Consider the following 12,665-nt stretch of genomic DNA (forward strand, 5'->3'; position numbering starts at 1 on the left):
ACATCGGGGTTGGTGCGCAAAATGTTTTATATGCTTGAGGAATAAGTTAAACTGTGTGAGAGTTAGTAAGCACAGTCACATTAGCGCAGCCGATAAGGCACCGTTATACCAGCAAGCTCCGTCATCTGGGCAAACCATTTATTCCAGAAGGTAGGATGGATGGCTCTGAGGCATGCCTACATCTGAGGACGTACCACAGGTACGACCCAATGCTTAACCATGAAATCCGCAAGATATAATAAGGATTTATATACAAATGATGATGACAAATGACAAGGACCGAGGAGAACAACTAACTCATGATTAATTTCGTTACATCTTCTTACTAATGTAGTGCACTTGCTAATTTATGAAGCAACTGATGTTGCTGTTCAGTTCTGAAAATCTAAGAGGATGCAGTTGCCTCGCAGCAGTTTGCCAGAACATTCATCACTAGTTCATTATTCACCCAGCAAAACATTCGCCAAAAAATTCCTTGAAAGACCGGAAAGAACGTATGCTCTGTTCTTCAGTTTAAATTTTCTGTAAGTTTATAAATGAAAAATTTGGCCTATAGACCTTGATTTTCAAGTCGATATTAAAAGGCTTTCCCGTGGCAAGCAAATGTTATTCTGTACTGGAGTTCTCACAGAATTTTAGATCCTTCCACTCTACTTTATTACTCATATTTACATACTGTGCCAACCTTTAACTTCTTGTTTCTCTAATTCTTTGTAGAGGTTTTTAATTTTGAAATATTTTGTAACTGTTCTGTGAATTGTCTAAGACTCTTTCGATGACCAACTAGCTGGGACAAGTATAGACAATAAGAAAACCAACCGCCGCAGATTTCACCGCTGAAGCAGCATCCAGTGCCGGTCCAGGACTGCCGCGTGGTCCGGGAGGTCCAATTGGGCCAGGAATTCCAGGTCGGCCAGGCAGCCCAGGATCCCCCTTCCTCCCCGGCAGCCCGAAATACCCAGGACCTCCAGGTGGACCAGGTTTACCGGGCGGGCCGGGAGCGCAGTCTATTTTAGTAATAACAATAGAAACAAGTGAAACTGTCATAGAGAAGAAACAACCTTCAGGTACAGCACAGAAGTTGGAAAATATGAATGCCTAAGTATTAAAACACGTTATCTGTAACTTATATATTTACCTTGACAAGTGATATGCTGGAAGGAATAAATTAGTGATTATTATCATTGGGAATATTTTGCGACTTGGGTAAAACTTTTGGATGAAACATCACTTCCTCATGCAGACAATGCATGTTCAACAGCACATGGATACGTCAGGACTCGCCTGTGAAGACGACATGGTACCACTCCTGTGTTTGGTGCTTTCACTGAGCGCATCACTTTTGGGCGTGATTCTCCCTGCTACCGCTTCAAGGAAAGCCGTTATACTGATAGCTCTGCTGACAGTGGTGCTGTAGGCGTCGTCAAACGGTGCGTGTAGATATTATTCTTGCAGTAAACTAGCCTATTTCTTGACTAAAGGTATGTTACATGACAATACGATCCTTCACGACTAAGAGAACACTGTCTCTCCTCTCAGGCGCTAGTCTCGTGGGGTTGTTGAGTCAGTGCATGACGTTGAATATACCCCTCCTGAACCCATACTCCCATATATGCTTGCGAGTCGGGGTATCTCGACCCTGTGAGCAGCAGTATCATGGAATGATTGAGTCAGATGCTGGTAGACATTTCCCTTCTTACAAGGGGTACAACACCAACTTCTCACAAACAAACAACATCCAATGCGATCTCTGAATGAGAACTAGCTGTATAATTTTTCGTTACATACAGAATATACTCCTACCTATTTTGTGGGGGTCTCACTGAAAAGCTAATAGTTTGTCTAGCCAAGCAGGTAGTACATATCTCGCCAGTTTGACTTTGGCTGTATGTCACCTTCATGCTATTGCGGTTTTAATAGCCTATAGCGCATACAGAGCTAAAAAAAGGCAGCAATTGGAGGTCGGCATGCGATTCCACATCCAGATTCAAGTCAAAAGCTTCTCTAGTAAAATCAGTTCAGGTGCTTTGTGAAAACGAGGAGCTGGCAACACTGTCACATCGTGCAGCGCATCGTAATGTTCAGAGAACCATGAGATCTCCCCATACTACCATACCAGCAGTTGCAGCTAGTGAAGTATACTACTGGGACATCAGACCAACATCCAGCATGGAAAATTGTTGAGGCTTTCGTGGCCACTTGTTGACAAACTTCCTACTGGCTTCTGTCTCGGGTTCTTCGGCCGACGTTCATCTAATGATTTTTCTGACGTTTCGCCAGCACGAGTGGCTGACATTGTCAAAGCTTCAGCCTCCATTGCCGGTGGTGAACTGGAGCCGAGCTCGCGGGCGCAGACTATATGTACCTGGCGCGCCAACGTCCGAGGGCTTCTCCGCGGTCATTTCCGGTGCGGTTCTCCTCTTGCTACCTGCGACGGTCGTTCGCTGCAGTACGGGAAGCCAGGATCCGTTTACCTTAAGGCTTTCTTGTTCAAACTATTCGCGTGTTTTTGTATTTCCACAGCTTCTCTGAACAAGCGCGTGATACTGCTTCTCTACAGCCAGAACTTCCGTGTCGGCGAATTTTATTACGTGGTCGGTCTCATTCAGTGCGTGCTCTGCCACCGCCGATTTCTCCACCTGCCCCAACCTGCAATGTCGTTTATGCTCAGGATCAAAGAGCGAACAGCGCCCGAAGAACCCGAGACAGAAGCCAGTAGGCAGTTTGTCATCCACCATGGAGCTATAATTCGAATCCTCGTCAGGTTCTATAACGTTTCCTTATAAAACAAGCTTTATAGCTATGCAATTACAATTTTATTTATATATACATAGGCACTGATTACGTCTGTGGACTCTGAATAATAATAGATTATAGACAATTAGGTTATATTTTGTATTTTAAAGGATTAAGTACTCGATTTGTGAAATAATATCTGTGTCGGCGAGTTCTGAAACCGCCACAGAAAAGAATTAGTGAAGAAAAACTCAAGAGATTTCATGACAATCAGCCATTGTATATAAGTAGTGTAAGAATAATAATGTCGTGGTCGTCTTCTTGGAGTCACGTAGAGAGGAGGAACCTGTGACGCTATGTTTAACACATAGGTAGCTTTCTTTTGTCAAGATTGTAAGCAAGACGCCATTAGTCGCTGATTATAAAGAGAGGTGTGTGAACTTGTTATTATTCTAGTTTAAAATATAATTATTTAATGAGAACTCGTATGGTATTATTAGAAAGCTTGCCTGGTATTTTAGCCATTTATCTAAGACATTTTCAGCTTTTTAAGTAGTGTTCGTGGTGAAAAGCTGCGACATGGCGGAACGAGCCGCCGCCGCGGCAGATTCAACTCTGATAATAAAGGCAATCATACGGCAATAAGCGGTCAGGCAAAAAGTGCATTTAAAATTATTTCTTACAGCAGTTCGAGATCGAAGTACAAAGCAGCAGATTTGACGTTGCGTTTCACAGGCGGACGTGGGCTGCTAATATTGTAAACTTTAACAGTGCCAAAGTTAAAATACTTTCATGTTTCAAAAGGAAACCTTGCTAAGCAAAAATTATGGACTCGTAAAAGTTATAGAAAAATCATTTTCTGGTTAATAATGATAGTCTCATGCTCTAGTGGTAGCCGTGGCACTGATTAATAATTAATGTTGACGAAAAATCCACTGCAAGGTTTGAGGTTCTTTAAGCATTGCGTATGGTAACTTCATTATTTTTTGTAACAGAAATAATTTCAGAAAGTTCTTATGATAGTTGTAGCAGAGATGGATATTGTGGTGTGCGTACTGTAAGACCTTCGGTACACAAACCGTCAGATTATTTGACTTGTCGCTCTAACGAAGTAGGCGAGTGTCAGCAATATGTCTCATGGTCTTATCGTGGCGTATTTATCTTCTGCCGCTAGGTCAGACAATAGAAATGCCACTTGCACGCTTAGAGTAGCAGATTGACGGTGACCAACTTTAAACAGAACTTGATTAATTTTCACACACATTTATTAAAATAATAAAAAGCATAGAAATTACTTAACTTGATTCTGGATGCTGTTTACAATTGACAATCTGAAGTTCCTTTGGTCTTGGTACGTTAATCTTATTCTCACATATCTCTGATACTTGACAAAGTGTCTATACATTGCTCTTCATGGCTATGTACAGGAATATGATAATCTTATTAGGCGCAGACTGAAACTTGACTGCAGACAAATGCAGACTAATGCAGACTAATGCAGACTGATGCAGACTAATGCAGGTTGATGCAGACTAATGCAGACTGACTAATCGGAGGTCTGTACACTCGTTACAATACCTCGAGCGTTCAGGTATCACTGCGCGAGTGTGATCTGCGAGGAGAAAAGGTTCTACGTTAGCAGCAATCTCATTGGCTGCCTTACATATTAATACGCGGATCGGCGGAAGCAGAATTTGGTCCATCTCTAAGGCAGCGCCATCTCGTAGTGCAGAGACGGACGAGCGCTGTGCCTGCGCTGTTGTGCTTAGCGGGGGCGCGCTCTAGTGGGAAAGTTGTGTACGCGCTGACTACGCGGAACTATGTACACAACAGATATGTTGTGCATTCTATTGAGTTTCAGTAACAAAACTGTTCATTTAATAAGAAGCCAGTTCCAGTATAATAATAATTAATCTCACTTGTTCACAACATACAAGTAACCAAAGTAAAACAGTGTACAGAAAAAATATTGGAGCGTGAAAGTTCCCTTTTCTTATTTTTTTGACGTCCATTCGCTACTTGTCGTCGTTTGTAAGCAGGACATCATTTTGTCACATGACAGGAGCCTATCACGTAACTGTGGGATCCATTAAACTGCATGCATCTGTCTACTAACCGCGCAGTACACAACTATAACTGATCATATTCATGTAGGGTGGAGTACACAAACTATGAATACGTGGTTTCGGTGCTGGGTGCATCCGATAACCAAGCTGTTGCTCCTGCTGCTCGGCGTATGCTGCTCGGCACCCTCAAAGGCGCCATCCCGATAGGAATGTTTCTCGTCGCTTGGTGCAACGCCCTCGGGAGACCGATAATCTTCGTCTGCAAGTAATGTACAGAGGCCGTCCAAGAACTAGACGTACTCCACAAAGTGAGCACGTGATTCTTGAAACACTTCACCAGTCACCTCGGCCAGGTACCAGTGATATTCTAAGACAGTTCCAGATATCACAAAGACTGGTCGTTGAAGTGTTGCACGATGAAGAACTACATCCATATCATTACACGTTAACTCAACACTAGTAGCCTTTCGACGTATACACTTTTATGGATGGCTTTTACACTAAGTGGAAGATAAAGAACATTTTATAAATAACATGATATGGATTGACGAATCTAGGTTCACTCGTGAAGGTATTTTCAACCTCCACGACAGCTATTATTGGTCGAAATACAACACACGTGTCATCCGTGAACGCAGCTTTCGGCATGATTTGGCATAAACCTGTGAGCTGGAATAGTGAGAGGAGTGGTTTGAGGCCTTGCTTATAGCCGGACAAGTTGAATGCGCCAATATATCGTGCGTTTCTTTGCAATACTTTGTTTGACCCTATAGGAAACGATCTGCTTGTTGTTTGGCAGCAGCTATGGCTTCAGCATAATTGTGCACAGCCACACTTCGGAATAAATGTACATAACTATTTGAATGAGGCGTTTCCAGGGAAATAGATTGGTCACGGAGGTCCAATGTGCTGACCTCCACATTTCGCGGACATTAATCCATTAGAATTTTATTTGTGGGGACACGTAAAGGAATAAGTTCATAGGGCCCCACCCATAGATGTATACGACCTAATAGCTCGCGTACATGCCGCTTCGCCATTGTTGGATGCAGCTCAAAAATGTTCAAATGTGTGTGAAATCTTATGGAACTTAACTGCTAAGGTCAGCAGTCCCTAAGCTTACACACTACTTAACCTAAATTATCCTAAGAACAAACACACAACCCATGCCCGAGGGAGGACTCGAACCACCGCCGGGACCAGCCGCACAGTCCATGACTGCAGCGCCTTAGACCGCTCGGCTAATCACCCGCGGCTGGATGCAGCTGTCTTGCGCAGACTTCAGCAAAGTTTGATCCAGCGCGTGACGAAGTGTTTGCGAATGCAGGGTGATCGCTTTGAGCATCTTTTCTACAGTGAACGTTACTCGTACGTGTACGTACTGGCACTGTGGTGTTAAGCCTGGACGTCAAACGTACAGAACGGAATTATTGTGCCTAGCGTAATGAGCAACCTAGTTTAGCCTACCTATTGTGTGTTTTGTACTTCACTGGATGCAGACGATGTTACTGTACTCTCTATTATTTTATACTGCCTTTATTTGTGTTACGGACGAAACAAGGCGTCCACTTACACCTGCAAAAAACTCATGTTAAATCTTGACGTTTCAATAAAGTAGCAGAAATAGAAATAAATACGCAAAATACCGCATTGCGAGGTGAAAACTGGATACAATTTGATTCACTCACTGAAAAATAGTTTTGGCGCGAACGCCGTTCGAACATAGGCGAGTCTTCCTATGTGTTTCTCACGGCATGGCCTCCTCTCACTGGGCTAGTTGGACAGCTCCGGCACAACGCAGAGATCTCGCATTTATAGCGTTGCCAAAGCCTCATTTTTTAAATGGCATTTCTGTTAATCCTATTGGCGGGACTATGTTTTGCTATACACACTTTTGTCTTGGATCGGGATGCCGACCGCCAAGTGTTCATAACTCTTAGATCTCTACCAGGTAGGACTGATAGAAGAGATAGAGAAGATCCAACAAAGCCTGGCACGTTTCTTCACGGGATCGTTTAGCCGGCGCTAGAGCGTTACGGAAATGGCAGGCGTTACAAGAGAGGCGTTGTGCAATACGGAGAGGTTTACTTTGAAATTTCGAGAGAGCACTTTCCGGGAAGAGTGGGACAACATATTACTCCCCTTCCCCACACACAGGTCTCGCGTAATGACCGAGAAGAGGACATTGGAGTAATTAGAGCCAATAAATAGGCTTTCCGACAATAATTCCTCCCACGCGCTATTCGCGAGTGAAACAGGGTTGGAGGGCACAGTCACTGGTACAAAATTAAGCCTCCGCCACACACCATTACGTGGCTTGCGCAGTATGATGTAGATGTAGATGAAGTCCGGCGTATTTTCTTCAAATGGTTCAAATGGCTCTGAGCAGTATGGGACTTAACATCTGAGGTCATCGGTCACCTAGAACTTAGAACTATCTAAACCTAACTAACCTAAGGTCGTCACACACATCCATGCCCGAGGCAGGACTCGAACCTGTGACAGTAGCAACAGCGCGGTTCCTGACCGAAGCGCCTAAAACCGCTCGGGCACAGCGGCCGGCTATTTTCTTCACCCCATAGATATATCGCAGTACAGTCAGTTGCGTAAGTCAGACTGTTACTAGGCTGACTGTGAGATTGACAGTTACACATGTGTATATGTTAAATAAATAAGTGTTTGTGACAAATGAATTTAATTACCTACAGGGTCTGTGCCCATAAAAAAAGTGTCTCCAACAACCAAAGCAAAAAGTTCCTAGATCTAACTCAAAAGTAACTGTGCACCTATTTTCCTTATTAAAATTTGTATTCATACGTAATAATGGCAATCATATGCGTAACTGATACAGTAGAAGCCTGATTGTTTTTCTCCTCACTTCCTGCAGATTCACCATGCTATAGCGTGCTTGACCACAAAGGAAATCTGAGTGGTTGGGCATCGGGAAAGCCCGAGGATTGTCAAAATGAAAGTCTTGGGCCCTGACCTTCATTTGTTTACATATTTTAAATTTAACTAACATCTTTTCAACCCGCTTCGCACATAAACTTGATTTACAAGGCGTCTGGTACCAGCAGCCGACAGTTTAAGGCTGATGTCAATCGAATGAACAGTTTGTTTGCTTGTTTTCGGGATCTCCTACTTGTATATCGCCACCCACCTGCAACGTCGCACCGTTTCAGTTCCGCAGGAGCACCGGGCGAAGTCAGCTGGCAGGAAGAAAGCAGGCTAGTTCCGAGGGCGCACACGGGAGCAATAGATGCCGCTACATATATGGAACTTTTGGTGCATCCGCTACGTCATTTTTCCTCAGCCAATCCGAGCCCACATCGCTAGACCAATAGTTGTCTAGCAGTCATCCGCCATGTTGGTATAACTGCTCTCGCCCGGCAAGCAGCAGGCACTTCCATCTCTGTCAGCAGAAGCAGAAGTTCGCCAGCACCACGCCGCCGCCCACACTCGATGTCGCCTCGCCCCTGCCATCCACACCACCGGCGACCCGCTACTCCGACTATGGGCTCTGAGGGTGGAACTCCTTGTATTGCTCGTGAGATGGGACTTTAATTTTCTGCCTCGCGCGCATATCTAAGAAGATAGTCGTTCTCGTTTGCAATAGAACTTTTCAGAGGATAGTCTCACACAAAGATTTGTTTGTCTTGTTTTCTAAGAACTTTTAGTTGCCAAAGAAGTTATTAATTTATTTTCAAAAAGGATTTTTTATTCAATATTTTAAACATAGCTGCACAACAGCAACGGTTTCACGTAATAAAATTATAAACAGCCGACCAGTTGCAATGGATAAAGAAATTCTTTACCTAAGTTTCGACAAATATAAATTTGTCTTCTTCAGAAGGTAACCTAAGGGCAATGAACATCATAGCTTACATTAGAAAAGTATGAAACTTATATTTGTCGAAACCTAGGTAAAGAATTTCTTTATCCATTGCAACTGGTCGGCTGTTTATAATTTTATTACGTGAAACCGTTGCTGTTGTGCAGCTATGTTTAAAACATTGAAGTTCCTGCCTGCCGAGGTATCAAAAGCTGCATCCAGGTACATGGACATCAAATTAAAAATTGTGAAACCAGGTACGGCTATTGATTTTAATCAACAGTGCCTAGATACAGACATCACCCCTGATTATGTGAAGGCGTACTTAAATTTGAAACAGTGTAATAAAGTGCCTTCTGTTAAAAAGAAATTGGTACATTTAGTCATTTCTGACAGCACAGTAAATTTGTACAAGAAAAAAGATGATCTTAACAGTGAAGCTTACTATATACACCTATTTTTAACAAAAGCCTTTAAAGATCTTTTTAATTTCCAAATTGACCGCCTGTGGAATAGTATTAATGAATGGCTTTATAATCGCAAAGAAGAAATTAGGGCCAGACATGAAAGAAAGTTGTTGAAGTTCCGTAATAGGGCCACAAGCAAAAATGTTAATATAGCAGACAATAGTGTCAAACATCAGTTTTACGAAAGAATATTGAATAAAACTAACATTACTTTTACGCAGGTTGAAAATGACTTGTTATGTAAAGGCCTTAAATATAATTTGCCTACTCAACTCGATAAAGATCCAATTATCTGTAATCTTATTGTAGATCTTAAAATCGGTTTAGAATCCCTTACATTAGAGGAAACCAAGCAAGTCAAATGTGTCTACGCATGTAATAACGTAATAGACAAAGAAATTAAACTATATTCTAATGTTCAGTCGGGTGAATATAGAATAGTAAAAAACATTTATCGTAAACTGAGAGAACAAGACGCCTTAGTCACTAAGAGTGACAAAGGGAACACTGCTGTCGTGGCTTATAAAAATGAATATATTGAAAAGACGGTAAATTTTTTTGAGGACAATGACATCGCTGGGTTACCGTAGATCCAACCGCGTAATTGCAAAAAGAAATCCGGCGTACTTTAGCTAGTTCTGTCAGCTTGTTCAATAACTTCCAAAAGAAATGGCTTATAAATATGAACCCGAAACCAGAAGTCAGTTTAAAACTGCACAAACAAAATCACCCGATTCGCCCTTTAGTGAATGGAATAGGTAGCCCACATCACACACTCGCTAAGCGCCTCCATTTCAAAATTAAAGATGCTTTCATATTTGAAAATAATTTGTCGGTGAAAAACAGCAAGGAATTGATCAACAATATTCAAACTGTAAGATGTACACCTGACACTAGACTGGTTTCCTTTGACATCGTCAGTCTTTATACAAATGTCCCTATCGATGTAACCATAGCCCTTGTAAAAAAGAATTTACTAAAACATAAAAAACTAAATGAAATTCAGATTGCAGAACTGATTAGTTCAGTTACAGTCGTTTTGAAATACAATTACTTCACGTTCAATGGGAAAATGTATATACAACCAGATGGTTTAGCAATGGGTAGTCCCCTCGCTGGTATTTTGGCAGATGTTTTCATCAAGGTTTGGAAATAACGTTCTTCAATTCAAGTTCAGAATTACGCCACAAAATCCGTTATTATGCACGTTATGTTGACGACATTATCATTGCTTTTGACGGTACTGATCATGAGTTAGAGCTTCTCTTCAATACTTTCAATGATTTACATGAAAAAATTTCCTTCACAAAAGAACTTCAGAACCAAAACGGTGAACTTAACGTTCTTGATTTAACAATTTCTATACAGAATAGTTCCTTCAATTTCAACATTTTCCGTAAGGAAACGTATTCAGATAATGTCATCCCTGCTGACTCAACTCATCCAAAAGCTCATAAACTGGCGTTTTTTCATTCTGCCATTCACAGTATAGTAACTACTCCTTTATCACCTGCCGATCAACAAAAATAATTGAATGTCATCAAAGCGATTGCGGTTAACAATGGGTACAATCAGAATATGATCGATTACATGTTCAGTAAGAAAACTTCCCAAAAAAAACTGTTCGACTTTGAGCAACACCCCCTCTCACACCCCCGCCCCCCCTCCGCCCCCCCCCCCCCCCCCACTGATAGCAAAGAAGCTAAAAAATTTCTTTCTATTCCTTTCTTAGGCAATATATAGGATAAAACGTCTTCTAATGAAAAAATATAACTGTAACGTCTCCTTCTCTACAGATAACAGTTTAAGGAGAAATCTTGCGCATTCAGTACAGATCGCTGGCGATTGGTTTTCCAATTCAGGGATTTACAAACTAACCTGTAACAACTGTCCTTGATATTATATTGGTGAAACAGGCAGAGCTGTGAAAACAAGATATAAAGAACACCTATTAGGTAAAAAAGGAGCGAATATACACAATTCTACTTTTGCTGAACATCTCCTGATAGCCAGTCATACGCCAAAACATTTAGAAGACACTGTTGTCCTACACAGAAAAGACAAAGGGCGTAGATTAGATCTCTGAGAACAGTTACAAATTTTCAAACATCTTGAGCTCAAGTACGGTAATATACTGAACGACCAGTTGAACCTAGCTTGTAGACAATTTTTCGAAGGCTTTAAACCTGTACTGTTCATGGTATAACATTAATGCTGGTAACCTTAGTGGTTTATTTCATCAGGAAGCTATGATGCACCTACAGTGCTTTAAGATCACTACCCCTTATGTAATGGTGGTTTTGTCACGATGTATGTTTGCTACTACATCGGCCCTTATGAGATTTTGCCTGGTTCTAAATTTTTGTTTTTCCTGTGAATGTATATTAACAGGATCGTGTACCAGTGTTCGTAATTATTTCTTGACAAGAGCCATTATTGTCAATTTTAAAGTTCTGACATGTATACCGTTTGTGGGCTTCACTAATATAGTAATGTAATTTTTTATATTTTAGCTGTATATGCCACTGGGCGAAAGTTTCTCGCGTAAGCGCCACCTGCCTTTTTTGATGTATAACTACATTATTTGTACCAATGTTCCCATACTGTTGTAACGGGAGTGTTAATTTCCTTCCTTTTTTATTGTTACTCTACCCAAGGACGTTATTAATACTGATAATTTACACGTTGCCTTTGTACGCCAACTGGCACATATTTCTCGGCACGAGCGCCACCTACCCTGTTTTCAGAGTAACTATGCTCGCCGATTACACTCAGTCGGTTGTGAGCTCTGTAAGATCAAAAAAAAAATGGTTCAAATGGCTCTGAGCACTATGAGACTTAACATCTATGGTCATCAGTCCCCTAGAACTTAGAACTACTTAAACCTAACTAACCTAAGGACATCACACAACAGCCAGTCATCACAAGGCAGAGGAAATCTGCAAGATCCATGAGCTATTTTATATTAACGTGACAAACCCTAATTCTAGGGCTATATTTTAGTTTTGACACATGGATCTATGCCGACAATTGTAAAAACGGCAATGGTACATTAGTCCATACTAATGTAAAATTGTAGGTACCAGTCGTCGCTATCATACTTCTGTAATGCAAGAGTTCTCTAATTTTTTTAAAATTTATTTTCGGCTTACAAGTTTCATACGTTTCTAATGTAAGCTATGATGTTCATTGCCCTTAGGTTACCTTCTGAAGAAGACAAATTTATATTTGTCGAAACCTAGGTAAAGAATTTCTTTAGGATTTTTTTTTTTGTTTTTAACTGCCAACAGAGCACAGATTGTGAACATAAACTGATTGTGTCAGTAAACTGATTTGCAAGTGTAGTCACAGACTTACTGTAAAAGAGCCCCACGCTGGAACGCTTCAGTTCGCGAAGAGATGTTTCAAGAATTTTACGTGACTGTTCCAGATAGGGCGCCTGTGTTTGAGTCACCATGGCTTCGGCAGACGTGCTTATGGACCTTACTCATCTGATCCTCCTTCTTCTACAACAGACACAGTGGGCAACGAGGCTCTTCTGGCGAAACTCGCGGATCTAGCGCA

General features: G+C 41.5%; 1 protein-coding gene across 2 annotated transcripts in view; it reads right to left on the reverse strand.

Annotated features, from left to right (window-relative positions):
- LOC126473869 (collagen alpha-1(XXII) chain-like) overlaps positions 1 to 12,665 on the reverse strand; it is a 31,964-nt gene that overhangs the window by 4,298 nt on the left and 15,001 nt on the right. The window contains exon 2 of one of the 2 annotated variants that reach the window (XM_050101200.1): positions 835 to 1,007. In XM_050101200.1, coding sequence (XP_049957157.1) covers positions 835 to 1,007 — 173 coding nt within the window. Of the gene's footprint in view, positions 1 to 819; positions 1,008 to 12,665 lie in introns of both variants that reach the window. The other variant, XM_050101199.1, reaches the window with a different exon arrangement.

The sequence above is a fragment of the Schistocerca serialis genome, chromosome 4 (genome assembly GCF_023864345.2).
Source record: "Schistocerca serialis cubense isolate TAMUIC-IGC-003099 chromosome 4, iqSchSeri2.2, whole genome shotgun sequence".
Classification (NCBI taxonomy): domain Eukaryota; kingdom Metazoa; phylum Arthropoda; class Insecta; order Orthoptera; family Acrididae; genus Schistocerca; species Schistocerca serialis.